This window comes from Gavialis gangeticus, unplaced genomic scaffold (assembly GCF_001723915.1).
Source record: "Gavialis gangeticus isolate Ggan-Ray unplaced genomic scaffold, GavGan_comp1, whole genome shotgun sequence".
In the NCBI taxonomy this organism is placed as follows: Eukaryota; Metazoa; Chordata; order Crocodylia; family Gavialidae; genus Gavialis; species Gavialis gangeticus.
Genome location: NW_017729022.1, coordinates 160,013,473 through 160,041,259, shown reverse-complemented (window position 1 = coordinate 160,041,259; position 27,787 = coordinate 160,013,473). Strand labels below are relative to the sequence as shown.

The window sequence follows — 27,787 nt, the reverse complement described above, 5'->3', positions numbered from 1 at the left end:
GCACCACAAAGCGGGGGCGGGGGGGAGGGGGAGGCAGCCACAGCTGGACCCACTTCCTGGTGAGCGAAGGGGGCAGGAGGGGCTCTGATTTTCTCATGATAAAAAACCCAAAATCAAATGCTAAAATTTATAGGTATTTATAATTTGTTTCATTATAATGATTGAGGCACTGGTAGGCTTCCAAATCGCTTTAAAATTGTAAATAGATCAATAAAACATTGTGTTCAACTGATAACTGCGTATATCGTGGCATTTCAGTTTAATTGCATAAAAACACAGATTTTGAGGTTTTTAATCAGGGAATTTTTGAAATTTTTATCAGAGAATTTTGGATTTGTAAACAGAAAAAAACAGGATCCCTGCTCATCACACTAGTTATCACTTACTATTCAGGGCTAAACAGCATTTCAGAATGCATACTGGATCCCTCCAGTGGATACTATATAGTATCCACTGGAGGGAGCTCTCCAGAAGGTGATATTACAACTTCAAAATAAGATGCTACAATCAAAAGGTTTAGTAAGAGATACTGCATCTTACCACTTTTTTTTAATGCACCTCTGTTTCAACAAACCTGAAGGTGATTTTATTACTCTTTTTGCAATAAAATACTATCCAAAGTCATGATACATAAGTATACTTTAATCACACTAACATAATTAATTACCTTTGCTTCTTCCAAAGCTGGTATGCGCAAAGTCGACAACAAAAGAAGTGAGCACAGCCATGTCAGGATTGACATTTGGAATTGGGCCACAGAAAATGAAATAAATATATGCAGCAAAATCAGCGCCAAGCCCTTGATTCCTAATAGAAACCAGCAGGCTATCATTCCATAAGTCATGAGACACCAGGGTTTGTACTGTAAATAAAGGAGACAAAGTTGTTTTAATAACTTCTGTTTCTATTATTTTAAGTTTATCACCCCAAACATGATATTTATCTAAAACAGCCTGTTTTTTGGCAATGGCAAATATAAATATTCACAAAAAGCCAACTAGAGAAGACTGTTTATTTTATAACAAAGAGCTGTTACAACACATGTAACTCTTAAAGACATCACAAGGGCTGCCTTATGATCTCAGCATCAAGAGCAACATACACAGGTTCTGTGGATTCTCATGTCTGAATCCAATGGTGACAATCTAGCTCACCATTTTCTCAAGTGACTGAATGTTTGTGAGGGCCTCTCAGAGGAGACTTGCATTACTATTTGTTCTTGATAGACACAAAGACCACCCAGGAGTTTATAACTGAATATGGGGATTGACGTAGTGTCCTTGCCCAACTTTTCTCTCCTAGATGTGCAGTGTGTGATATGCGTTGAGCTGTATAGCTGCCACCAATTACTATAGATGATATAGTCCCTTCATACACACCATCACTTGCTACTATCAAAAAAACTCAGAGACATCAATACAGCTAATCAGAGCTGTTTTGTGCATCCAACAGAGTGTTTGGCTATGAAAAAATAAATGCTTTCACACCCAACAAGGAGAAAGACCTGCTGACAAATTAAACCATGAAACCAAATTAGGATCACTTCAAGCACCTGATTCATAATTTCAAAACTTTTTCTTCCAAAGAAAACTGAATGGAAGGAGAAAGGTTTGCTTAAAGCTTTACATGTTGTTTTCTCCAAGTTTTTCCCTAACAGACAGAGTTTGCAGGCTCTTCCAAAGGAGACAGGAGGTGAACTATAACCAGTACAAACCTACCTTCAGGAATAAATGAAGACCAGACAGGACAAAGGACTTGACTGTGCTGTGTCTTATCTATAGAGCTGTGTTTCTAAATAGTTAGACACATATGATATACATAAATATTTGTGTAGATAAAAATGAAGAGGGTATTCACAATAAAACACTATATATCTGTATTAAAGTCATGATTTTAAACATGATGCAGCCAAGAAATATATCCATTTAGCAGACCAAGACATTTTGAATTATCAACTTTTTATTTCATTAGCTAAAACTTAATCAGATTTGAAGGTTCCAACAAAATTTGTATATGCATCTCCACAATGCAGCTTGTATGGCTGCATGTTTAAAGTCATCTATATAGCACAAATGCTTTGACTGTAAGCTCTTCAATACAGTTCATAGTTATCTCTATGTTCACCTCTTAACACAATAGGATACAGATCCTTTTACTATAATGCATGACATATAAAATATATTAAACAATAGATACAAATTACAACAATTATAAGAAAGCTCTTCTTGTTCATATTGCCCTTAAAAGTTGTGAAAAAATATTCATAATTATAATAAAATATATAAACGATATAAAAGAAATGTCCTTTCTTTTAAAATTTAAAGTTTAAAAGTCTACAAGTTGACACAAGATGCATGAACTTGTCTTTGGGTCTCCACAAGGATGCAAGAGTTTCTAAGGTATGCACGGTAAGCATCCAGACTGAGAACATTATCCTAGAAGGTTCAATGTCTATGCAGGGTTCTTTGAAGCTCTTGAAGCTGCCTGTCTCCCCTTTCTTTGAGCAGTATTAGATGATGAAAACAGTATCAACAAGATGCTAAGAAAAAACCACTAAAATTATTCCAGCTGTGAAAAGAACCCTCTTGCTGCTTTCTGCATAATTTAAAATGACTTGAAATCATATGCAAACAGTGTGCAAACAGTTGTATCATTACTCATAATACTGTGCTCAAAAAAGGAGAGAGTCATACTGCTAATCACTTTGACACAACAGTAGCAGAAATCCATGAAATTCATGAAATCCAGTACAATTCATGAAACTGTAACACCAGGCTGCCCAGCAAGGCAGCAGTGGCAGTGCAGAGGAGCTGTAGGGCAGCCAAGGCGCAAGCTCTGGGCAGCTGCAACAAGAACAGCCCCACAGCGAAGAGGAAGCAGCTGATTTTCCCCCACGCAGAGCAGCAGCTTCTGCCTGGGCATGGGCAAGTGAGTCTGGAGCAGGTGTGGAGCGAGCCAGTCGGGGCTGTGTGCATGGGTTCTGGCTGGTCCAGAGCTGGTCTGCTCTGCTGGGGCAAGTCCGCAGTGGGCATGGGATGGGACCAGGGTCAGGGTTGTGTGCGCAGGTCCCTGCCAGTAACCACAGGGCTGGAGCCAGCTACAGCAGCAGCCGGAAGGAGTCACCGCCACTTAAGCTACCTAGAAAGGCAGTCCAGCTGCAGAGCCACCTCAGCCGCGCCGCATGCCACAGGCCAGATGGCATCTGGCCAGGTGGGACTGAGGGACCTGGTTAGTCTGCTCCAGCCAAGTTGAATCCAGAGCAGGCATAGGCCAGGGCTGGGCCTGTACATTGTTGGTGGTGATGGAGTGCAGACCCAGAGCATGCAGGATCTGGGCTGTTTTGGGTGGGGGATGAAGGGGTGCTGACTGGCCTAAGGCAGCTCTCCAGAACTGCCTATGTGGCCTGTGGACCCAAATAATTGCCAACCCCTACTCTAAATGCTGGCTCGTGACTCTTCAACCCAAATACTGATATATAGTTTTCTAACATGAAGTTTGAGTAACTGTTTTCCCATGTTTTTAATACATGCCTTCCTACACAGCGTTGTATGTGCCTATCCCTGTGTCAGAACATGAAAGTTAAGGAAACATCTGACAAAGAAGTCCTTATAATCTGTGAAGACAGAACCCATAGCTAAGCCATCCCCAACAGCCACACGATACCTCACTCTGGTTTAAAATCCCAGAAGTCCCTATCTTAGAGCAGCTGTCCAGAGTTACTAATATGAAAAGTGTAGTCTGCAGCTGCTCTACGTAGGTTAAAATTATCAAGGGCATTGTATTTCAAATGCTTCAAAGCAGAAAACAATCACCAACAGGAAACAAGGAGATACCTTCCCAGGAACTATTTTTTATATAATTAAGTATACCATTACTACTGCGCAGTAGCACTGCATCACGGTTAGTGCCAAACAATGCTACTGTACGGTAGCACTGAACTACTGTACAGTAGCATCTCATGTAGACACGCCCATTGATTCATTATGTTCCTCTTCTTTTTCTTTCATCCGCATTACCCATGCTTCTAACTTTGTTTTAAATCTGTAAAAGATCTGAGAACAGATCTAACTAGAAAAAAAGTCATAAAAAGGGAATGCAAGCTCACAGATGGCATCATAGTTTCATGGCACAATCTGTGCAAGGGCAGCCTTGTTTTCCTACACATTTCCAACACATTCTATGAATCATAAACAGCTGGCAGTCACTTCTCCAGTCCAACTCAGCCAATCTACTTAGGGACTCAAAAGGGCCTTACCTCTCAACTGAAACTGCTGAAATACCTGGTGCTAGACATTCCACACTGCCACTAAAAGCAAATATGTTTGGCTTGATTTAAAAAAGGTGGCAGTGAAATAAATTGGGAAGTTAGCATTAAAAACAGCTTAATTTAAAAAGATGTTAAAAAAACTCACAGCATTCAGGCTATTACGTTATTCTTTTCTGAGCTACAAAATGCTTAGAGTCAACTTCAGGCTCAACATTCTATACTGCATTTTTAATTAATGATAAGGAACTATAAGTCAGGCCTCTCTATAAACCAAAAATATGATTTATCGCAGAGTACCTGTGTTAATATTAGCTTGGGTAGCAATAGAGCTACCTATTAATAAAGTTGCCTAACACTTCAAATGGCTTCTAATTTTGTGAATCTAGCTATCTGGGCCCAAATTTTGTATTCCACTGTTTGCCTCTGGTTGCATTTTTCTGGAAAATTACAACCCAAGCTGTTCCTAATGTGGTTTTTCTGTTTAAGAAATGTAGCAACCTATTCCTTGAACCATTCTAGAACCACCAGTGAAATTTGGCCAGTAATTTACTTTTGTGTGAAGGAAGTATTACCCTTTGCCATGACTGTGTAAATCCGCCCAAATGTAGCCAAATTATAACACATTTACTCACGTACCACACACACCTTTCCCCCAAGAAGTAGCCATTCAAAATGGGGAAACGTTTCTTAAAAAAGGAAGATGATTTTAATACCAGAATGGAGGCAGTGGGGCGTTGGAATGGCAGCTGGGGCTGTACTTGGCACCAACTAACCCTTTTAAATTAAACTGAATCCTCTGGCCACACAGAGCAAAGACAAGAGTCCACTCATCAGCATCACTCCACCCTCCTCTGCTGTAGATCTGCAGATTTAACCTTCTCATAGCCACTGCCGAATTAAGACTTTGGGCTTAATGAGCAGTGGCTGTGAGGAAGACAATCTAATAGCTGTTGACTCTGCAGCACGGAGGGTTGGAGGGACTGATCCTGATGAAGGCACTCTGCCCCTGCCCAATGCAGCTGGCATATTCATCCTCTGGATACGCCTGTGCCATGGCAGGTCAGGCTCTGGAGATCTCATCTGCTTCATTCTGCCATCCCATAATTAGATGGGCATCTTATTCAGGGGGCATCAGGAGTGTGAATAAATGCAGTAAATCTTTGAAAAATTGCAGTTTAACCATGTTCAGTTGAGGCTTCTCAAGCTTCTTCAACAGTAAATCCCCTGCAAATTCCACTGCTCACTGAGCCGCTCAGAGCAAGAGCTGAGTAGACCTTTTTGCAGGGCTGGTCTGCTATGGATCATTCTGGGTTTGGGTCCAGGCAGCTGAACAGAGAGGCTCTGACCTCAACTCTCAATTACCTGCTCTTGGGCACAAGCTATGTGAAGGGAAAGTTTCCTGATTTATATGCAGAGGGCAGGAAAGAGCACAGATTGGGATAAAAAGCATTTCAGGGAGTAGAAGCAATAGGGAGTAGAAGCCAGCATGATGGAAACAAACTCACTGGCTGAAAAATGAGACTGGGTCTGGGCAACACAGGTGGAGAGAAAAAGAGGCTATGACTCAAAATGAATAAACCTCCAAAACAGAGTTTTCCATAAATAAGGTATCAGTCCACACATTAAACAAAGAACAGAAAATAAGTAAGCTTCATCCATCCTGCGTGCTGAATAAAGTAGAAATCCTTGTAGAAAAAACAGCATTAAATTAAAAAGCATTTCAGAATTAATACCATAAGGTACAAGCAACCTTAATTCAAGTATTTGCTAACATACTCATCCACCAGGTTGTTGTCATTCCTACCCTGTTGTATTGGTATCAAACTTGGTTGACATCAAAAACCCCAGAAAGCTTTGGAATATTACCATCAGCAATGTCTTTGGAAAGTCCTCCATTTCTCCTGGAAGGACAGAAGAATGAATCTCAGTGCCCTGGCTCAAGCAAACACTACCAGCATTAAAGCCATGTCTACACAAACTAGCTCTATTGGACAGTACATGTCATAGGGATGCCTGGCAACTGGCTCTCAAAATAGGTCCCTTATCCCCAACTCACTGATGGTCACTACTCTAGAGGTGGAAAAAAGAAGAGATTCAAATACACCTTGAAGGCCAATCTGAAGAAATGCAATATTATGGTCAAAACCTGGAAGACTCAATCACTGACTCATGCAAAAGGACGCTGTGATGTATAAAAAGGCATTAACCATTTTGAGCAAACTTGCCTCTATGGAGGCAGACAGACAAGAGAGAAAAAGGGAAACAGATGTGATCAAACACCACAAGGATCTACCCCTTCCTTCCAGAATTATTTGCCACATCTGCATTTCAGCATGTGAAACTTGGATCCACCTCTTCAGTCCTCTACAGACTTACTGATAACTACATTTAGTGGAAGACTGTCATCCTCGTGCCAAGAGACTGCTGGTGACAATGACCAAAAATATTAAAATACTGACATGTTTGCAAAGTAAAATGTTCCAAAAATTTCAAACAAGAAAAGATTAAGGGTAAATGTTTCAACATTTTAAAATGAAATACCTAAATGAAATGTCAAGTAGAACCAAAAATACATTGATTTTTTTTACTTTAGTATGCTATTATAAGTTTGTGAAGTTGAAATGACAAAAGTGAACTACTGAAGCTACACGTCTACATATCAGAAAGTAAAATTTTTTTTTTCAAAATGCTATTGCAGAAAAATATTTTTTTCATCAAAATCAACAATTTTACCCTAAGTCTTCACTGTCAGCTGAATTGTATTTTTCACAAAAATAATTTATAATCAAACTTTTCAGGTAGCTCTACTTCCCAATCAAAATGTTAAGCTCCTTTAAGCAATATTTCTTTGGTAATATCTTTAACTGGACCACATATATAGTTAGGAGAAATACTAGTGAATTTTTCAGGTACCAAATACCCTTCCTCAGGTCTGGGAAAGAAACAGATACACTCTCAACAGATACTACATATACAAATCAAAAAACCCATGAACTACCCACCCCTGGTGATCATATACAATCCAACACAGGAACCCACAAAAGGATCATTGAAAAATTACAATCTAAACACAGAAAGGATCACATCTTGAGAAAAATATGCCCAAACCCACAATTCCTGGTTTTCAAAGCACCCCTCAACTTTGCCAAATTAATCATCAGAAGTATACACTTCACTAATCAACAAAACCGAGCAGAAAAAGGCCCTGCCTAAATCATAAATGGAGAACCAATTAACATTTCTCTACCATCACCACAATCAATACAGTCCACAAATAAAATGCTCAGAATCTATGCAACCTACATATGCCCATCCCAAAATCTCATCAATGCATCAAATGTACCCATGGAAAGTGAGGGAGTGAAACTAAACCATCACTATGCTGAAGAATGAATTCTCAAAGAAAAATGATAAATGGCAGAAACAAATAACTCCAAGTGGGAGAACACTTTTCACAGAATAAGCACCTCATCCTTGACCTCAGAGTCCTTATTCTCAAGGAACATTTATGCAATAACTTCAGAAAATGGGCCTGTGAACAAAAAATTTATAACTTTACTGGGTACTAAAAACCACAGACTTATCACAACAGGTTTTTTTGGCTCATTACAATCTACTCCTACTAACCTCTCTGTACTCCGTAGGTAATAGCAAGATTCTTCCCTTTAAAATGGTCCTATTCTTTTACATAATTAGGTTTCTCTACTTCACCTGCTCTTTACCTGGCCTGTAATTACCTTTGCTCCTCAGGTTTACTGCCCCCTTCCTTTTTTTTTTAAAGGGAAGTAAAAGCTCAGGTTCAGCTGTATCTGCTTCTTTCCTGGACCTAGGAATGGCTTTCTGGCCAAAAGGTTGTCTAACATATATCATACCTATACAGCTGGTTAAGTAAAATATATTACCCAAAATCCTGTTTATCACATATTTCTGGATGATCGTACCTACAACAGCACTACAGAGCTCCTAACAAGTAGGAACCTACCTAAATTGCAGCAGAAGCATAGGTCCTTTAATCTTGCTCTTTTCACCACATGCTCAGTTCCCCTTCCACCCCTGATTGGCGGAGGGGCCTGGCAGTCCCTCTTCCTCCCACCTTGCTGTTGATTGGCCAGGGGGCAAAAACTGTAATTTTAAATATGCCGCAGTTTTTGCCTCCTCCTACTGATTGGTCAAGGGGCCCTGACAGCCCTGCCACTTGCTGCTGAGTACCCAGGAGCCAAAACCATGGCATATTTTAAACCACAGTTTTTGCCTCCCAGCCAATCAGTGGCAAGAGGTGGGGCCACCAGGGACCCTCTGCCAATCAGGAGCAGGGCACGCAGGGTGAAGAGAGGAGAGCAGTGAAAAAAAAATTAAAGGAGCCACTATGCAGTGCACTTCCACCACAATTTAGGTAGGTCCCTATCTATAAGGCATTTCTAAAACAGTTTATCTGATTAACATGTCATTTACAGCTCCTGGCTTTCTGTGGTCAAAAGTGTGTCTAACATAGATCCTACCATCAGGGGTTCTCCACCAGGGATACTGACACATTAAAAAAAGTGGTGAAAGGGTGCCCTGACTTTGAAACAGCTGAGAACCACTGCTGCCTATTGCTATAAAGGGAACTATTCCCTCATCTGTCCTTATGTAGAGTTCGTGGAGCTGCTACATCCCCTGGCCTATCCAAGAGCGATGGCCTGTTAAAAAGTTTGAGACCTGCACATGCACAGTGAGAGAAGGTTCTGAAGGTTTGAGAACCAGGAACTTTCTACCCCTAAGGAGGGTAGGGTTGCCAACTCTGATTGAAGCTATTCCAGGAGATTTTTTTTTTCCAACATGACAATGTCATTCATTGTACTGGGAAAGAAAATCACAATCAGATGACACTGTTATGTTTTAACAATGAATGAACTTCTGTATGAATTATATGCATACATTATATTAATTTATTTTCTTAAAATATCCTATTAAAATCTCCTGGACTGCTTTCAGTAGTCACTGGGAGATCAATGCCAATTCCTGTAGACTCACAGCCAATCCAGGAGGGTTGGCAACCCTAAAGGAGGGACTGCCCTAATTCCATACATTAAGCAGGCGCAGTGAAGACCTGGTAACAGAAATGTTGGTGCCAAAAAGGTGACCACCATCTCCTGAGGCAAAGTGGACAATGATTGGTCTGAAGTGCGAAGAGTGGTAAGTTTGTTTCAATGTGCTGATTGACAGATGCACCAGCTGGATAAGCGGTTGAGTGACACGTGCCCTAGAGATATGATTGGACTGTGAATGGGGTGTCATTTTGACATTTAAAAGAGCGTCAGTTCCACTCTGGGGGGGGGGGTGTCTCTAAGGGTTCGAGTAAGCGTGACTTGTGTGTGTTTGGTTTTGGGTGTGTTCATGTGTGACTCGAGGAGTCTAGTGAGTTTGACACTGCAAAATTAAGGGTGTTTTGTGAGTGTGTTTAGTGTCTGCAGAGCGATTGGAGTTGTGTGTATCCTGTGTAGAGCAAGGCTCCCTGGTGATCACTTTGGGATTTGACTGTAGACCAGGACTGGTTGGCCATTACTCATATGGTAACCTATCACCCATTCCCTTGATAAAAGGAGTTCTCTCTCTCGCTCTTGCTCTCTCCATTGTATATAATCTTTGTAATTATTCCTGTTGTTTGTTAATATTAATACATTCTTGTGGTTATGAGTTAACTGAGGAGTCTATTTGTACTAACCATTACAGTCGCCCACCACCTTAAAAATCCTTTTCCTGTACTGAATTCTGAGAGGAGTAATGCCCTCATTTGATTAATTAAGAGTTCAGTGTTCAACACCTAGACCTTCTAGATCCAATTTGTCAGAACCTTGCATTCTTCAGAACACACTTTACAACAGTAAGTAATAAAAATGGATTGCTTTCCTAATTTCCAACTTTTTTTAAAAAAAGGTGTGCTGCTGTAAAATAGATGCATTCATACCTTTTCCAGGAAGAGTCTGGATATCTGTGATACTGCTAGATGGCCAAACAGAAGCCACAGTATACATCCCTTTCCCCATTCCATCCAGAAACTCCATTCAAAGTCTGTGGGATCCTAGAACATAAAGTGAATTGATGAATATATTTGCACTTAGAAAAAAGGAAAATGACTGAATAAAATACAAAAGTCTATAACATCACATACAATTATAAGAAAGAAACATTTTGGTAAAGCAACAGGATTTGATTTTCAGAGATGATAAATGACATCAGCTCCAGCTAACTTCAAATTTTATATATAACAAATGGAACTATTTCTATTGGGTAGTATTTGTAAAACCAAAACTTGGAAACTAATTTAACTTGATAGTAATTCTTTAATCTTCCTACCAAAGTCTTTAGAAATTTCAAACTATAAAACTGATATGCACACACAAATCATCTCAGTATGGGGATATTTAGTAGGACTGTGTGAGATTTCACCGGGTGTTTCATTTCAACACTGTTTCAACTCATTTCAAACTCAAATCAGTGAAAGCAAAATGAAACAAAAGCCTCAAAATGAAACGAAGCCAGTCAAAAAATTTCTAAAGTTTCTAAACATTTCAAGTTTCGAAGCTGCGCTTGCTTGCAGGGAAACAGAAACTAGAGAGAGGGAGGGGGAAGAAATTCTCTGATATTGACTGTGTAGCTAGCCAATAACTGTCATCCTTCCCTGAGGTCCCTTCCAATCCCAGTGCTCTGAGGGAGGGATGGAAAAACAGCATAAAAAGCAGCATTGTTTGAACTGAGCTACTTTCTGCCTTGGGGTCAGTTACTGAGCTGTGTCTTCCAGCAGCTCAGCATCGTCAGACAAAAGCTATCATTCATTTCCTACTTGCTAGCCTGTTCCTAGTAAGTGGGATTCAATACCTTTTGCTTTCTATAACCTTTCATTTTATTATTATATTCATTCATTCCTTTCAATTTATTCCTCCAGCAAATATCCTCTTTTTGGGTTTTTTTAGTCTATTTTGATTCTTTTTCCCCAGAAAAGAAATCTGTGCTTTTTCTCAGTGTGCATTCCATTCACTGTGCAGGGAAGTACAGCATATATTGCATATTATAATGTAGAATTTATTCAGGAACACATACTATATACATTTATATATTTTATTTATTACATAAAGACATAAGTACATACATACATTGCATAAATGCACATACATACAATTATCTTATCTACATATATTACATAAATCAGATTACATTACAGGAGAACACACAGATTTTCCAGCACACCAAGGCAAAGACACTATGAAACACACCATGAAGCTGGAAAGGCAGCTGGCAAGCCTTCAAGGAGGGGCGGAAGATGGGGTAGAGGGAGAGGTGTAAGTCCATCCCCCGTCCCCATCCCCCCCCAAAACTGAGACACAGCCTCTTTCTTACAACAAGCAAGCATGAGGCTTCCAGTTCTACAGGCAGCAAGGAGAGGGGAGCAGTGCCACTGCCTGTGCCTGAGTCTGCATCCCCTCCAAGAACACCAGCCATAACCCCACCACCACCACCATGACAACAAGCAGCAGCACCAGCATGACAGTATCCTCCACTCCCATTTCACTTCCCATGCTGAACCTTCCAGTGTCCGAGGAAGAGCTGGAGCTGGAACTAGATTTGAGTGCCATAGCAGGGAAATACTGGGGAAGGAGGGGAAATTATCTGAGTTTGTGCTCCACACCCCTCAAGTTTCCCATAGAGCCAGGTCTCATTTCCCAGAAGGCACTTCAGAGGAAACTGACGTAGAGGTTGTGGAGGCAAGTGGCTCAGCTGAGTCCGCTCCTCCTGTTGCTGTGCTTCTGCCTGCTGAGGAAGGGGAAAAGGCAGCATCCACACATGTACCTGCACCCCAGAAGTGAGTGGGTAATGTGGTCTGGGATCATTTTGAGCTGGCAGTTGATCCCACATATGCTATCTGCCTGCACTGCCGAGCCAAAATCAGCCAGGGCAAGGGAACAAAACATAAGCACCACAGGGATACTGATGCATCTCTACAGGCACCATCCCCTTGCCCTTGCTCCTCCTCAACCTGGCACCAGTGGGAGCATGCCCAAAAAGAAGTCCCCCTCTCGCTCCAAAACCCCCGTCCCCCTGAAGCAGGGGCAGGCCACCCAGGAACAATGGGGGAAAGGCACACAGAAAGGGGGGCACATTGAAAAGGTGAGCAAGCTCAGAGCATTGGCAAAATGTTTGCTGTAGATGGCCAGCCCTTCTCCTTAGTTGAGAGGCCAGGGTCCAGGAGGCTAATGGTACCATCCTACCGAGTGTCTGCATGCACCACCTTCAGCAGGATGGTGGTGCCCTCCTTGTATGAGGTATGCAGGGAGTAATTGAGAGAGGAGCTGTGCAAGGCAGGTCCACAGGTGGCCTTATACTTCACCTCGGACATCTGGAGCAGCTGGGGTGGAGTTCATGCATACCTCTCCCTCACAGGGCACTAGTGTGACCAGTCAGGCCATTGGTGGGCTCTCCTTCAAGCCAAGGTGACAGATAAGTCCCACATGGCAACAGAGATCATGGCGGCCATGAACCATTTGGCGCAGGGGTGGCTTGTTGGGCAGGGTGAGCTCACCCGTGGGTTTATGGTCACCGACAGTGAGGCCAATATGGTCAAGGTGATCAGAGATGCCAACTTTATTGGCATCCACTGTGTGGCACACAAGTTGCACCTCATTGTCGGGGACATCTTGGAGAGGGACAGGGCTGCCAGTGATGGCGCCAGCACCACCAGCAAGCTCATTTCCAAATACCAGACGGTGGCAGGCTACTTCCACTAGAGCATCAAGGGGGGCAAGGTGCAGAGCTGAACATCCCACAGCATAAAATCATGCAGGATGCAGAGACTCAGTGGAACTCCACCTACCTGATGCTCAAGAGGCTGGTGGAGCAACAGAATACCATCCATGAGATGGCCTTGCTTAGGGAGATTGGGCTCAGCGGCCCCCTTAACAGCACTGAGTGAGATACCATCTCCTAGATCTTGGTGGTCCTCAAGCCCTTCCTCGAGGCCACCGAGAGCCTCAGCACTGGCGATGCCCTCCTTAGCCAGCTGATCCCTGTAATGAAGGAACTTCAGAACCAAATGGAGAAGTTCCAGGGGATCAATGTTCCTAGCTGGGGCAAGCCGCTGTCACCAGACATGCAGGCACTGGTGAGGCTGCTGAAGGAGGGCATCAGGAAACGTCTTGATCCCCTGCGGTCCAGTACAGTCCACATGCTGGCCACCACGTGACTCAAGGGTGAAGGAGATCATCAGCATATGTGGCAGCAAAAACCTGGATCAGTGGACAGAGTTGCTGGTGAAGAGTCAGGGAGACAGAAGGACAGAGGGGGGGACATGGAAGAGGGGGATCCACTGTCCCATGGTATCCATCAGCCAGTCTCCTCCTCCACCACAGGTGCTGCCAATGTGGGCCAAGGGCATGGCTTCCATGGTGGAGTCCAGAAGCACCAGACCCTACCATCAGGCAGGTAGGGCTCAGCCCTTGGTGGCTGCCTATCTCACTGAAGACGTGGAGCCACTGCTGTGCAACCCCTTGGCCTACTGGGCAACCCACAGCCAGATGTGGCTGGATCTCACCACGATTGCCCAGAAACACCTGTCCTGTCCACCAACCAGTGTTCCAAGCAAGAGAGTGCTCAGGATTTCTGGGGATGTAGTGACACCCCACCGCACCTGCTTGGATCCTGGCTTGGTGGAACAGCTGGTGTTCCTCAAGGTGAACCTCCCACTGCTGGAATTCCCCAAGCTCCAGATGCCGACGCAGTGAGTGCCACCCTTCTCACTCATTTAATGCCCTGCTCTCAGAGCTAGAGGCAGCACTCACTACATCACCAGCCATCAGGGGAAGAACATGTCCCTGCTGAGCTACTGTGTCAGAATGAACTTGGAGATATGGATTGGGGCTATGGGGAAGGAGGTAGCCCCAGGTCCTGGGCATGACCACTAAAACTGTACTCTGCCAGGGTCAGGAGGCCTGGTGGGACTGCCAGAAGCGCGGCAGCCCCAGGAAATGCCAGGACCAAGGATCTCCCTCAGGTTGAAAAATGGGTAGGAGGTGCCATAACCTCCAGCCAGCACATGCACACACACAGTACTGGATGGGGAAAGGCGGGTAGGAGGTGCCATAACCTCCAGCCACCACACACATGCACACAGTCCTGGCTGGGGGAAGCCTAGACCTCCCACGTTTTTGACAGGCCTGAGGCTTGCTGGTTGCAGTGGAGTTTTGAGGCCCCAGGTAAGCTCAGCTTAGTTAACTCAGATGCCAGCTTTTGGGTTGAAAAACCCTTTGTCAGGCCAAGGAAGCACCTGCAGTTGGTGTTTGTGCTGTTTCTTCATGGAAGGAATAGTAAAGAAGCCAAAGGCTGGCATGCAATGCAGGCAAGAAAACCAGTCAGTGAAGATGGAAATGGAGGTGTCAGGTTGTGAGGCACAGGGCTGGGATGGGGGGAGAAGGGTGATGTAGCAGCGCAGGTGAAAGTGGAGAGGTACCTGGGGAGTCAAATGTCCAGCATGTTGTAATGTGTCAGAATTCCAATGTCTATATTGAGTCCATGAGTTTCTGTACGTAGGAGGTTAATGAAGTGCAATGCATAGGCTCATCTGTGAAAAGTGGTTTGTAAATTCACTCTGAAGATCAGGCCTGAGAGATTGGAGACAGGTGGTGTTCTCGTCTTTGACAGATTTTCAGTGTGCACTCATTCTGGTGCGCAGTTGTTGCTTGGTGTCTCCTATGTATTTTCACCAAGTGCCCTGATGTAGATCTGTATTGTATTATGAAGATCTCTCCATACTGGAAATACTGTTGGCAGGTTTTGCATGTCTTGTCATGGCATGACCTGGATCCATTTGGTGTGTTTGGGGCTATAGGAAGTTGGCTTCTGGTGATGAGGTTAGCGAGGTTGAGTGCTTGAGTTTACAAACCACTTTTCACAGATGAGCCTATGAACTGAACTTCATCAACGTCCTAGATATAGAAACTCATGGACTCAATATAGACATTGGAATTCTGACACACTACAACATGCTGGACATCTGACTCCCCGGGCACCTCTCCACTTTCACCTCTGGCTTCTTTACTATTCCTTCCATCCAGGAACAGCACACACAGAGACCAACTGCAGGTGCTTCCTCAGCCTGACGAGGGTTTTTCAACCTGAAAGCTTGCTAAAATATATTTCTCCAACTATTCAGTATTTACTAAAAGATACCAAAACTGACCCAAAGAACCTTGTCAGCCAGTGCCATGTCCTTAGACCAACACGGCTACAGCCTACAACCCAACACCTGCCCCCAGTCAGCTGACCAGAAGGAGGCAGGGCCCTGGGCACATATAAGGCCCAGGGCTGGGGCTGGCAGGGAGAATTCTCTGGAACAGGCTGAAAGAGAAATTCCTGCAGAAAAGGAAAGAAAGGCTCTGTGACAGTTTGGCTGCCTGAGATGCTAGTGCTACTGTGCTGCTTACTTACTTGTTATTTAAAGCGGTGGACCGGTCTGAGGCTGTAGGGGAGAAGACCTCATTGGGGCACACGACCGAGTCATGTAGAGGCCCCAGCACTGGTGAGGGCGTGCCTTAACACACACACACAAAGTCACACATGTCGCAAGTTTTGCTTGTCAGCAGCTTGACATGCAGTTTCCCAAAAACCTCAGCACCTATGTCCTTGAAACTTGACAGGCTTTGTGGCCTCAGCAGGGGCTACCATCCCTACTGTTGTCATTCGAATCAGGCAAGAAATGACAAGGTTATGGGCAGTTTCATGATTCCCCATTATAGCCTATGGGCAAAACATTGAAATGCTTTGAAACAATTTTGACGAAACAAAATTGAACAGCAATTCAAAATGAAACGTCAAAATGTTACACTGTCCCTTCAAAATGGTGAAACAGAAGTCAAAATGAAACGATGCTGTTTTGCACAGCTCAATATTTAGGTACCACTAAGGAAGCAGGGGCTCAGCATGGAATAAAATTCCAAATCCTTAAGGCTTCATCAATATTTATTGAATATCTACATGGTTGTGTTCACAGTGATGAGATTTCTCCAGGAAGCCGGTCAGGAGCAGTATGTCTTTTGCACAACGTTCATCAAAAGTTATTTCCAGACTACAGCAGTCATTGTCAGCACTGCCTTTAATTGAGGAAGATCTCCATCATGGCTCATTTTGATGACTTAAGAGTCCAATCCTTGAGCCACAGTCCATTCACGTAAGTTGCAGGTATTTCCACAAGGGAGAGTAGGCTGCCAGCTGGGAGTCCTCTCTTTTTCATCAATTTCTTCATCGATACTCACTCTCCGAGATAGATGGCTACCAAGGTAGGGGAAGTGCATGACTACCTCCAGGTTCTTTCCTTCAGTGGTAATTTAGGAGTGTGGGGTCACATTCATGGACTGGAGCAGGCTAATAGAGTATTTTAGTCTTCTCAATGTTGAGAGAAAGGCCCAAAGTTCAGTAGGCTCCTCCAAAGATATCTAGTGTGGTCTAAAGGTTTTCCTCAGTGGGCACAAGGATGGCAGTCATCAGAATACTGAAGGTGAAGGATGATTGTTTTGAGTACTTTGGTCTTTAAGCAAAAGTGACCCAGACCGAAGAGCCCTCCATCCACTCAGTACTCAATGCCAATTCCAGAAGAAAAGCAGTCCTTAATGAGAACCAGGATGACTGTCAAATAAATTAAGAACAGAGTTGAGGCAATGATGCATCCTTGCTTGACCCCAGTTTGGATGACAAATGCATCTGTCTCTGATCCACTACATAGAATGGACAGTCATCTGGTCATGGAAGTATCTGAAGACCTTGATGTACTTTTCAGGACATCAAATCGACTAGTACTTTCCACAAGGCTTCACAGTTGATGGAATCAAAGGCCTTAATAAAGTCAGTGAAGGCCATATATATGTCCTGATGTTGTTCCCAACACTCTTCTTGGACCTGGCAGGCAAGATAATGTTAAATGCCCACAGGATGGTATGAAACCACACTGAGATACCGGCAGGACTTTCTCAGTAAGAGGTAAAAGATTGCTCAGCTCAGGAGGATGTGGGAGAGGATTCTCCCTGTTGTGGAAAGAAGGGCAATACTTCGATAGTTCTCACACAGAAACTTATCCCCTTTCTTGAAGATAGTCACAATGCTGGCATTCCTCAGATCTCCAGGGATCTCTGTGTTATTCCAAATTTGAAGAATAAATTCATTGACTCTCAGTACCAGTTCCTTGCCACAAGCCTTGCAGATTTCAGCAGGTATACCATCCAGTCCAGTAGCCTTGTTGTTCTTTGTTTCCTTGATGGCACACCATACTTCTTCCAGGATAGGAGAGTTTGTGAGGGATCCCCTATCAGGGGGATGGGGGATGGACTCAGTGGTGGTATCCACCACTATAAGCACATGGTTCAGGAGTGCCTCAAAGTGCTTTTTTCATCCAGCATGGATAGATTCATTGTCTTTGGAAGTTGGGCTGTACATGACTTTCATTGCTTGGAAAAAGCTATGCATGTCATGTTTGTCAGCACATCTCCTTGGCTTTTTCTTGCTATCAGTGATTTTTGATCTCCCAGATCCTCCTTTGAGCTTTAGCTCTGAGGAGTCAATAGGTCTTCTTCTGCTGAGATGTGGTGTCACCTTGCCAGAATTAGCCCTTCTCTTCCAGTCAAGGAGCGATTGGATCTCAGCATCAGACTCACTGAACCAGTCTTCATGTCAATGGGTAGTATAGCCAATGGATTCAGCACAGCAGTTAAGTCACTGGTGTCCATGCACGTTAGCTGAGTATGTATTGAACATGGATAGATGAACTAATTAAGTCAAGTTAAAAGGGAGGCTGGGAAACAGACATCCCACATCACCTCACCCACAGTAACTATCTTAGGAGTGTCTGCTCCTATTCCATGCTAGGCAAAAGCTGAACTGGAGCCATTTACCCCTGAATAAAACAACTACTAAATTACCATGGTTTAGCATTTGTTTACAGAGATGGAGTTTTTTTTCATTTGCCTGTACCCAATGTGACTTCAAATATTGGCAGTTCTTAATGCAAATTTATATTTTCAAGTCTTGGCTCCACCCTCAATGAACCAGCCAACAAGGGCAAGCTACCAAAGAAGCGACTATTTCCTGACAGAAAACGGCAAAGGTGGAGCATGAGGAGAAACAAAGAACAGAATTGTGTCAGAATCTGAACTATTTCTGGGGCTAGACAGATGTGCCCTTACTCAATGCAAAACATACAATAGCAAACTAGTGCACAGAAGTATATTAGCTCTAGCTTAATTCTGATTAATTATTTTGAAGATCCTCTTGAATTAGTGTAACTTTTAAATTTTACAAAACACATGAACTAAGAAAAATGGCAGGTTATATTTTTTATGTTTTTGGCTCCTTGCTTCCCTATCTAGGGGAGCAGTGTTGGCTCATATTCAGCTTATTGTCTGCTGTAACACCCAGATCCTTTTCTGCAGAGCTCCTGCTTAGCCAGTCAGTCCCCAGTCTGTACCAGTGCATGGGATTGTTCCATCCTAAACACAGGACTTTGCATTTGTCCTTCTTGAACCTCATGAGATTTCTTTTGGTCCAATCGTCCAATTTGTTGAGGTCTCTCTGAATCTTAGCCCTACCCTCCAGCATATTTACTACTGCCCTCCCCCCAGTTTGGTGTCATCTGCAAACTAGCTGAGGGTGCACTCTATGCCATCTTCCAGGTCATTGATGAAGATATTGAACAACACCCGCCCCAGGACTGACCCCTGGGACACTCCACTTGATACCAACTGCCAACTAGACATTGAGGTATTCCTTACTGCCCTTTGAGCCTGATGATCCAGCCAGTTTTCTATCCACCATCCAACCCATACTTCCTTAGCTTGCTTGCAAGAATGTTATGGGAGACTGTATCAAAAGCCTTGCTAACATCAAGGTATATCATGTCCACTGCTCTCCCCGTATCCACAGAGCCAGTCACCTCATCATCGAAGGCAATCAGGTTGGTCAGGCATGACCTGCTCTTTCTGAATGCATGCTGGATGTTCCAGATCACCTTCTTCTCCTCCAAGTACTTAGAAGTAGATTACTTGAGAATATGCTCCGTGATTTTTCCAGGGGCTGAGGTGAGGCTGACCATTCTGTAGTTCCCTGGATCCTGCTTCTTTCCTTTCTTAAAGATGGGCACTATATTTGCCCTTTTCCAAGCATCCGGGTCCTATCCCAGTTGCCATGAGTTTTCAGAGATAATTGCCAGCAGCTGTACAATCACATTGGCCAATCACATGGACCTACTAGAATAGAATTCAATTGATTTAATTAGCTTCAGTGGGACTGCTTACAGTAAAAAGCCTTCAGCTAATATTAAATGTTCACAGGAAAAGTTCATAAGGCAGTACAGTGAACAATCTGCAAAACATATTTTACACAGGCCCAAAAATTGCATACAAAATGCAATAAACTGGATGTTAACAGAATTCTAGATGACAAATTGCATAGCTGTCATTATAAAGACCATAAGACAAAAAATACCCTATTTACTCAAACCTAAGACAACCCTGAATTTAACACACACACTCCCCCATAATGAAACTCCACACCAGGAAATATTTTAATTTGGTATTATTTTTATAAACAGACCTACTGACAAGAAGTATAGCAATAACAGTAAGTCGTAACTTCAACAATAACTTCAATTCAATTCAAACATTAACTTAACTTAATCTACATTAGGTTCTGTCCAGAACCTGGTGAATGCTACTCCTTTCTTAGATCCTACAAGTTAAGACTGGTCACTTTCACACGCATCCTTACTCTCTTTACTGTTCTCATCTACTCACTCACCTTCCCACAAAACATCATTTTTAGTTCCATCCATGGCATTGGATATACCACAGTTCTTAAAGCCTTTAATAATGGATTCTGAAGACATCCTTCCCAAAGTAGTCAGAATCTATTGGCAAACCAGCGGTATGGTTGGCTTCTTACTATTCCCACCAAGTGTAATTACATGGTTCCCTGCCAAAATCTAGGTTGAGTACTGACACAGTAAATGATCCTTGAAGGGCTAATTCACTACAACATCCAATACTTAGAATTGAGATATCATACTGGCAGGTTATGGCTACAAGTTCGCAATTCATGGACCAAATTTTTGCTTTCACATATGATGTTACATGCTCTCTGAATGAAACCAACACTATTGACATTCCACTCTTCTTTAGTAGTGCCCCAGGTCTCCGTTTCCACCTAACATCTAGCCAGTCATTCATCAGTTCACTTGACATCCATTCTTGTTCCTGGCACCTAACCACTATTTCTGGTAGCAACTTTTCTTCTGGCAGTTTTGCATTTCGAAATCACACAGCGTGGCAATTTTCTGCCATCTGCCAATCCTGCTAACATCACTGTATTTTACAACTTTTCATTTACTATATTTCTCATAGTTACGGATCTTGTGCCTTTCTCATGGATAGTGACACTGGTCAGCATGTCAAAATAGACTGTAGTCTCATCAGCATTACCCATCTGCCCCAGAAGGTAATCATGAGGTTTGTATAGCCCAATAATGTACCACTGGAATTCAACAGGTTTTTCACTGCGGTTTGATGGAAATGTTTGTGCAAGTAATGTTCTTCATCTCAGGACTAAGCCACTATGTTGCATTATTCGGATCTACTACCCACTACAGACTTTGAATTTTTGAAGGGGAATGTTCAATTCCTTAGATATCTCTAATGCTTTGAGTCAAAGCACTTTATGGATGATTGGCATTCCTTCCTTTCCCTTTTCTGAACATATTTGAGAACTTGGTTACCAATTTCAGCGAAGTGACCTTGTTCTGGACCCCTAAGTCCATGTGGACTTATGCATTCTCGAGTTTTCCTTATAATTGTCTCCACTGACGCACATTTGCTCCAGTAACACTTCCTTCCTATCTCACAACTGGTTGTTTTCTCAGTGCAATTTACAACCTTCATTTGAAAGCTTGTAACATAGCTTCTACTCATTTCTTTCAGTATCTTCTCAACTGTACCACTACTTCTTCTTTTTTCTATGTGATCTGTCATTAGGACTTTCCCTGCCACCGCTCACTCCACAGAATTTACCATAGGTTCCTATGGCTTTTAATTTTGGCCAGTCAGTGCTGATCAGGCTCTGTAATCTGCTGCTTTTCCTGCTACCAGATGGATCCCCTGTGCCACCTGCCCCTCCACTTGCTGCCACTTGCCTCATCATATGCTGGTTCCCTTATCATATCTGCCTGGAGACTCACTGTGTGCCTGATCCCTTATTGTAATGCTCATGCTGGGTCCCTCATCACTGCTTCTGGGCCCCTTGTCACATGCTGGATCCTTCATTGACATAGTCATGCTGGAACCCTCATCACCATTGCTGGGTCCCTTGTCACATACTAGAAAGCAGAGACCTCATCAGCATGGGCATGCTAGATAGATCCCTTGTTGCTATTGCCGAATTCCTCACCACCACATGTTGGGTGCTTTGCCTTGTGTTGGATCCCTTGCTGTTACTGCTGGGAGCTTCACCATGTGCTGGATCCTTTGCTTCCTCTACTAGGAGTCTCAGTGAATAACGGATCCCTCCCTACTGCTGCCCACAGCCTCGCCATGCATTAGGTCCCCTGCCACTGTGTCCCTTGCTGAACACTGGATCCCTTGGCACTGCAGTCAGGTCCTTCCCTGCAGCAGGCAGGGTGCCTGGTTGGCCCATGGGGGTCCCTCCTTCCTTCATGCTGACCAGCCTCGGTGGGGTCCCTCCCTGCTGCTTGCCTGGCCAGCCCCTCCCCACATTGTGCTGGGTGAATGGCAAGCAGGTGCTCAGGTCGCTCCCAGCTGCTGCCTGGCTGGTGGGTGCCAAGGAACCTTCACACAGCTCGAAATGACCCAGCAGACACCAGCCAGGCATCATGCAGGGTTCTGTCTAGCGTGTGCTCAGTCACTCTGAGCTGCTGCCCCAGGAAGTGCTGGAGCAACTCAGCACACAATGGCAACCTGGTTGGGTCTCTTCTGTGTGCCAGGTTGCTCTGGCACTTGCCACTAGAGCAGCAGCTCAGAGAGACTCAGCACATGCTAGCCAGAAACCTTGCACACTGTGGGGATGCTGGGTCATTTTGAGCTGCATGCAGAGTTTTTGGTCAGAGGCTGCTGAAGCAACTTGGTGTGCACTACCAGGGAGCAACTTGGAGTGACCTTGCACAGACCAGCCAGGAACGTGCTTGCTGAGGGGAGCCTGGCCAGTCTCTGCTGGCCAGACATGCTGGGTGCCTGCCTGCACTGCCTCCTTACTAACCTCACCACCCCCGTACATTTTCTGATTGTAGGTAAGTTATATGCGATTATAAGACAAGGCTTGATTTTCTCCATGTTGAATGGGATAAAAAACTTCATCTTATAATCAAATAAATGCAGTACTGCAGCAAGTCAGAATAACAGCTTTCAAAGACAAGGCACAAATGCTGTACGCATAAAGCATAAATCAACCAGGAGCTTAATTTTCTCTTCCAATCTTTTTCCACTACTCTCCATCATGGAATGTAAGCTAGAGTTAAGTAAAGCCATACTAATGCTACAGTTAATACTACAGAGTTAATACTACAGGCTATGTCTACACATGTGCTTTACTGTGGAGTAGACTAATTAACTACACAGTAAAGTGTCACCATCTACATGTGCAACAGTATTAGGCCACAGTAAATTAATTTAAACCACCGTAAGACAGTACTATTGGGGACAGTACTATCTTAGACTGGGGTAGTTTACTACGATTAAATGCATGTGAAGACGCTTACTGTGGACATAAATTGCAACCACTCAGCCTAGCCAGCAAGGGGCCAGACTCCTTCCTGCCTGCTGCCTAGCCACATAGCTCCACACTTTTGGGCTCCAGCCAGCCCCTCCACCACACAGCACCCAGGGCTGAGCAGGGCAGGAGCAGCAGCCCTGACATAAACTACTCTACCCGGGCTCAAATTTCTGCTGTCTTGGGCACATGTGTAGATGATGTGCCTGGGAGTAGTTTGCTCCATCTTAAACTGCTCCAAAGTGCATTGCTTCTAATTAATTGCATGTGTAGATGCACCCACAAATTATCTTTTCAAGGAAGGCAGACTCACACATTTTCCTATCTGAATATTTTGTGCTATGTGATAATTAATTCTGCAAACCATCCATGGAATACAATCTGAAGCAACTGAGAGATCCAAGAATAATTCCAATCTCTAGATAGAAATGACCCAGTTTTGACCCTTGAAAACTACAAGCAATCTAGAATCACACCTCACAGCATTCACACTAGAAAAGACACTAAATGTAATGTTCTCTGTTCTGCCATAAACTATCAAATGAAGTACAATGGCCAGCTGTTGACAATTATGTATAGTAAAATTATGAAAATCACTTCAACTATCACATCTCATAATGTATCCAGCACACATTCTTAAAGACTAAGATATTTCAGCAAGATAAAAAAGATACATGCATCTAAACAGGTGCAACACTGAACCTAAACTATTTGTTCATAGATCAGATTTAAAATATTATTATACATTTTTCTTCTAATGTAAGCAGTTTTTCTGTATCATATCCAGCAGGCTTGGTGAGATTAGAATGAGAGTCAAGTGTAAAGCTACAAGTTCATTCTCCTCTGATAATGTTTTCTGCCTTTATTATTTACAACAAAGTGCCCTGAAGGTTTGGTACTAGAGAAAGGGAAAAGAGAGAAACTCTGATGAGTCACTGGAACTTTACCCTAATATCATAACTTTCCACTTGAGGCATGGGGAATGGGTAAATGGGGAGAAAATAACCCCTTTAAAATGCAAGTACATTATTGTTCTTAATGGTGACTAATAATATATCAATATGTGACTTAAATTGGGATTTGATTTCAAGTCTCCAGGAATAAAGAGGTCAGCAAGTTTGGCTGTGCCCTTTTCCCTGCTCCTCTACTACTTCAGACAGCCCCTGTACAGAGCCCCACAACATTTTGAAACAGCACATTTTACACAGCCATCTTTCAGCTTTACATTCATTAACTAGCACTTGGTGAGCATGAGATTCTTCTCTGAAAAACACATTAATTTAAACAAACATATAATATAATTTAAACAAACATATAATAACGTATAATTCTTGCTAATAGTGAAAATCCTCCAGAAATCTCTCTCTGACCAATATTGAAGATACCAGCTCTTTCACTGGTCAAATGGTAACAATTTTAAGTAACCAATACAAAATTATCAATAAAACAAATTGTACCCATATTACCAAAAAGCAAATATGGCCATTTTTTTCTCTTGACCTTAAGAAAAAAGTATTTTTGATCTACTCTCAACTCCTACAGTGGTCTAACTGTAGATTAGTCTCCTGCCACTGCTGCTGACCTTTAAAAACCAGAAAAAGATTTATTTCTATGCACTGTTAAATTCACATTGAGTTATCAATTACCTTATACTGTTTCTCCAAGAACTGCATTTATGTGTTACAATTTATGACTGCAGCTGTGGGAAGATAACAAGTGACTGTCACTGCCCCTTTCTCTGTTGCACTAGGTTAAGTGTGTAGCACATCAGATGAGACATCCACACAAGGGAACAGAACACAGGTGATGGAAGCATGTAAACACAGAAGCTCTTCATGTTAACAAGAACCTCTCTGGCTCAAATACCCTCTCTGGCTCAAATACCCTTAAAAACTTTACACCTATGAGCCTCCGGGTGCTCTCCTCAGATATTTAGAATGGATTCGTTTTTACTTCCTCCGTGACCAAAAGAATCGGGATTTTGTTCCTTTATCTTCCCTAACATCTGCATGGAGACACACAGGAAGGTTCTGTCAATAGACTATTTTACTAGAGTTCTGTGTTTGCTCCATTTTACAAATAACACCTTTGCCTAACACAAATGAACAAATTAAATGAGTCATTATTCTGCCAAGATTATAAGTAAGAAATAACAGTTCCTTCAGAGAATACTATCCAAAAAACTTCAACCACCCAATGAAAGGATGAAAAGCAAAAGGGAAAAATTCCTGAAGCAAGAAAAATAATGGTAAGGGTATTTCTCCTCTTTTATATAAAACCCACACAGAACAAAATAAAACATAAGCAACATCTGTCTACATGCATCTGTTTTTCCACTCTGAATCCTCCCACATATTCATGGATGTGTAGGACTCTACATACAATGAATGTGGCTCTGCAGGAAACAATTAACTTTTAAACTGTGGGTTTTTTTAAAAGAACAAAACAGAAGAAGAAACCCAGCAGGACAGGAACCTAAATTATGAGGCCAAATGAAAAAGTTGGATTTGGTGGTTCTCCAAGTGACACTGAGGGATTTGCAGGGGAAGGTAATGGTGGTCAAAGTTGGTTCTCTCACCAGCCTTAATGTCTCACTGGTTTTCATTTTCCATATCCTTCACTGCTTCTAGACAAAGATTCCCTCTTCCTTGCACAATTAAAGCAGTGCTGTAAGAGAGGTCTCTCTGCAGCAAAGAAGGGTTCAAGAATGAGTGACAACAGTGTGTCTACTACTGTGTACATCTGTGAGATAAAACCTTTGTCCACGAGTGGAACAGTTGAGGCAATGTCCATTATTCAATTCCAGGGGCTTTGGTTGCAGCTGTTGAATGACTGTGCTAGTACTTCACATGCTGTATGAAAGGGGATGATTCTATCCCTGTCCTGACACACACAGGGATCCCAGCATGTATTCAAGGTGCATTTACTTAGGTTTTATAAGGATGTACCTCACTGAATTATGGGAGACATTTGAACTTAGGAGTAAATGTACGGGATTGAAGTCTCCCTTCTTATAGTGCAGGGGTGGGGAAATATGGCCTGTGAGCCAAATCCGGCCTGCTAGGCCATTCTATCCGGCCTGCAGGGCCCCTAAAAAAAATTTAGAAAATTAATATTTATCTGTCCTTGGTTCCTGTCCAAGATTACAGAAACCAGGGGCAGTAGGACCCAGGGGAAGCCCCGGCAGGCTCCTGCAACAGCAGGGCCTGCCCAGCCCTACACCCCCCTCCCCCTCCCCCAGCCGGAAGCCCCAGCAGGGGCTTCTGGCCTGGGACCATGTGGCTCCTCGTGGCTACACTGGCGCAGGAAACTCAGGTGGGAGGGGGGAAGGGTAGGGGAGGACCGCAGTCAGGGAACGAGCAGGTGCTGAGTGCGGGGGGGAAGAGCAGCTCCTCCCCCACCCCGTGGCCCACACTCCCTGCTGCAGCCACTCGCAGCCTGCACGGGGTTGTTCTGAGCAGGCACAGGCAGCCCCACGCGGACTGCAAGTGGCTGCAGCGCAGGGCACCAGCCACGGGGCGGGGGGGAGCTGCTTTTCCCCACGCTCAGCACCAGCTTGTAACCCACCCCTGCTGCCAGTCTTGGCCCTGTGCCAACTCCAGGCTTGCCCGTCTGTGCTGCCCAGCATGCGAGCTCTAGGCAGGCAGCAGCAGCAAACACTGCTTGGCGCAGCAAGCAGGGGGGCCACTTTCCTCCAGACGGAGCAGCTGCTGCTGCCACAGCATATGCCCAACAGGCGAGCCCAGAGCTGGTGCGGGGCCCAGGCTGGCAGCAGGGGTGGGTTAAAAGCTGGTGCTGAGCACAGGGAAAAGCTACTCCGCCCCTGCCCTGTGGCTGGTGCTCCACGCTGCAGCTGCTCACAGCCCACATGGGGCTGCCTGTGCCTGGTCAGGACAGCCCTGCGTGGGCTGAGAGCTACTGCAGCAGGGAGCGCCAGCCACAGGGCAAGGAAGGGGCCACTTCCCCCCCTTGCCCCCCTCCACTCAGCACCAGCTCCTTCCTTGCTGGCGAGCACGGGGTCAGGACTGAGTGCTGCCCCCTGCCTGTACTGTGGGGCTGAGGGGGGTACTGAGAGTAAGTGGACACAGGAGCGTGGGGCCCACACTGGTGTCCCGGGGCCAGCGCCGGTGGGGCCCGGAGCAAGGCAGCAGTACAGGGTCCCAGCCAGCAGGGGCTCTATAGAGCCAGGCCAGCTCCCCCATCTCCCTGGTGGTGCAGCCCAGCCCAGCTCCACAGACCCCTGCCAGCCTGTGCCCCGCTCTGGGCCCTGCCAGCACTGGCCCTGGGACATTGGTCCCAAGACATTGGGACACTGGTCTCAAGATGGTGACTGGGGCATCTGTCAAGGGGCAGGGCTACTCATGCGACTCTTGACAACTTGCCAAAACTGGGTAAGCGGCCCTCCGAAATAATTGCCCATCCCTGTTATAGTGCCACATGTTTTAACCTGCCATTCAACTCAAGCACAAATCTGAGGTGTTAACAGTTGGAACTATTTAGATCTGCAAAAGATCTGTACAAAGTGCACTGGTGACAGCAAAATTCCTCCTGAAGACAAGGAAGTCAGCAATCTAACTGAGTGAAATATGGTCTTCAGGCTTCTGTGACAGTTGTACAGTAGGGGTTCATAACCCTGGGCATTTTTACATGTGCACCCGACGCAGCGCCGGGAGCTTTTAATTAGCAAGCCATGCTAATTAAAAGCACCCAGCGCTGTGTTGGCAATACATGCAT

General features: G+C 44.1%; 1 protein-coding gene across 1 annotated transcript in view; it reads right to left on the bottom strand.

Annotated features, from left to right (window-relative positions):
• HHAT (hedgehog acyltransferase) overlaps positions 1-27,787 on the bottom strand; it is a 323,485-nt gene that overhangs the window by 284,935 nt on the left and 10,763 nt on the right. Inside the window, exons 4-5 of the mRNA XM_019515898.1 lie at positions 10,215-10,328; positions 668-862 (exon numbers count right to left, since the gene is read on the bottom strand). Of these exons, the coding sequence (XP_019371443.1) occupies positions 668-862; positions 10,215-10,328 (309 nt within the window). The remainder of the gene's footprint in view (positions 1-667; positions 863-10,214; positions 10,329-27,787) is intronic.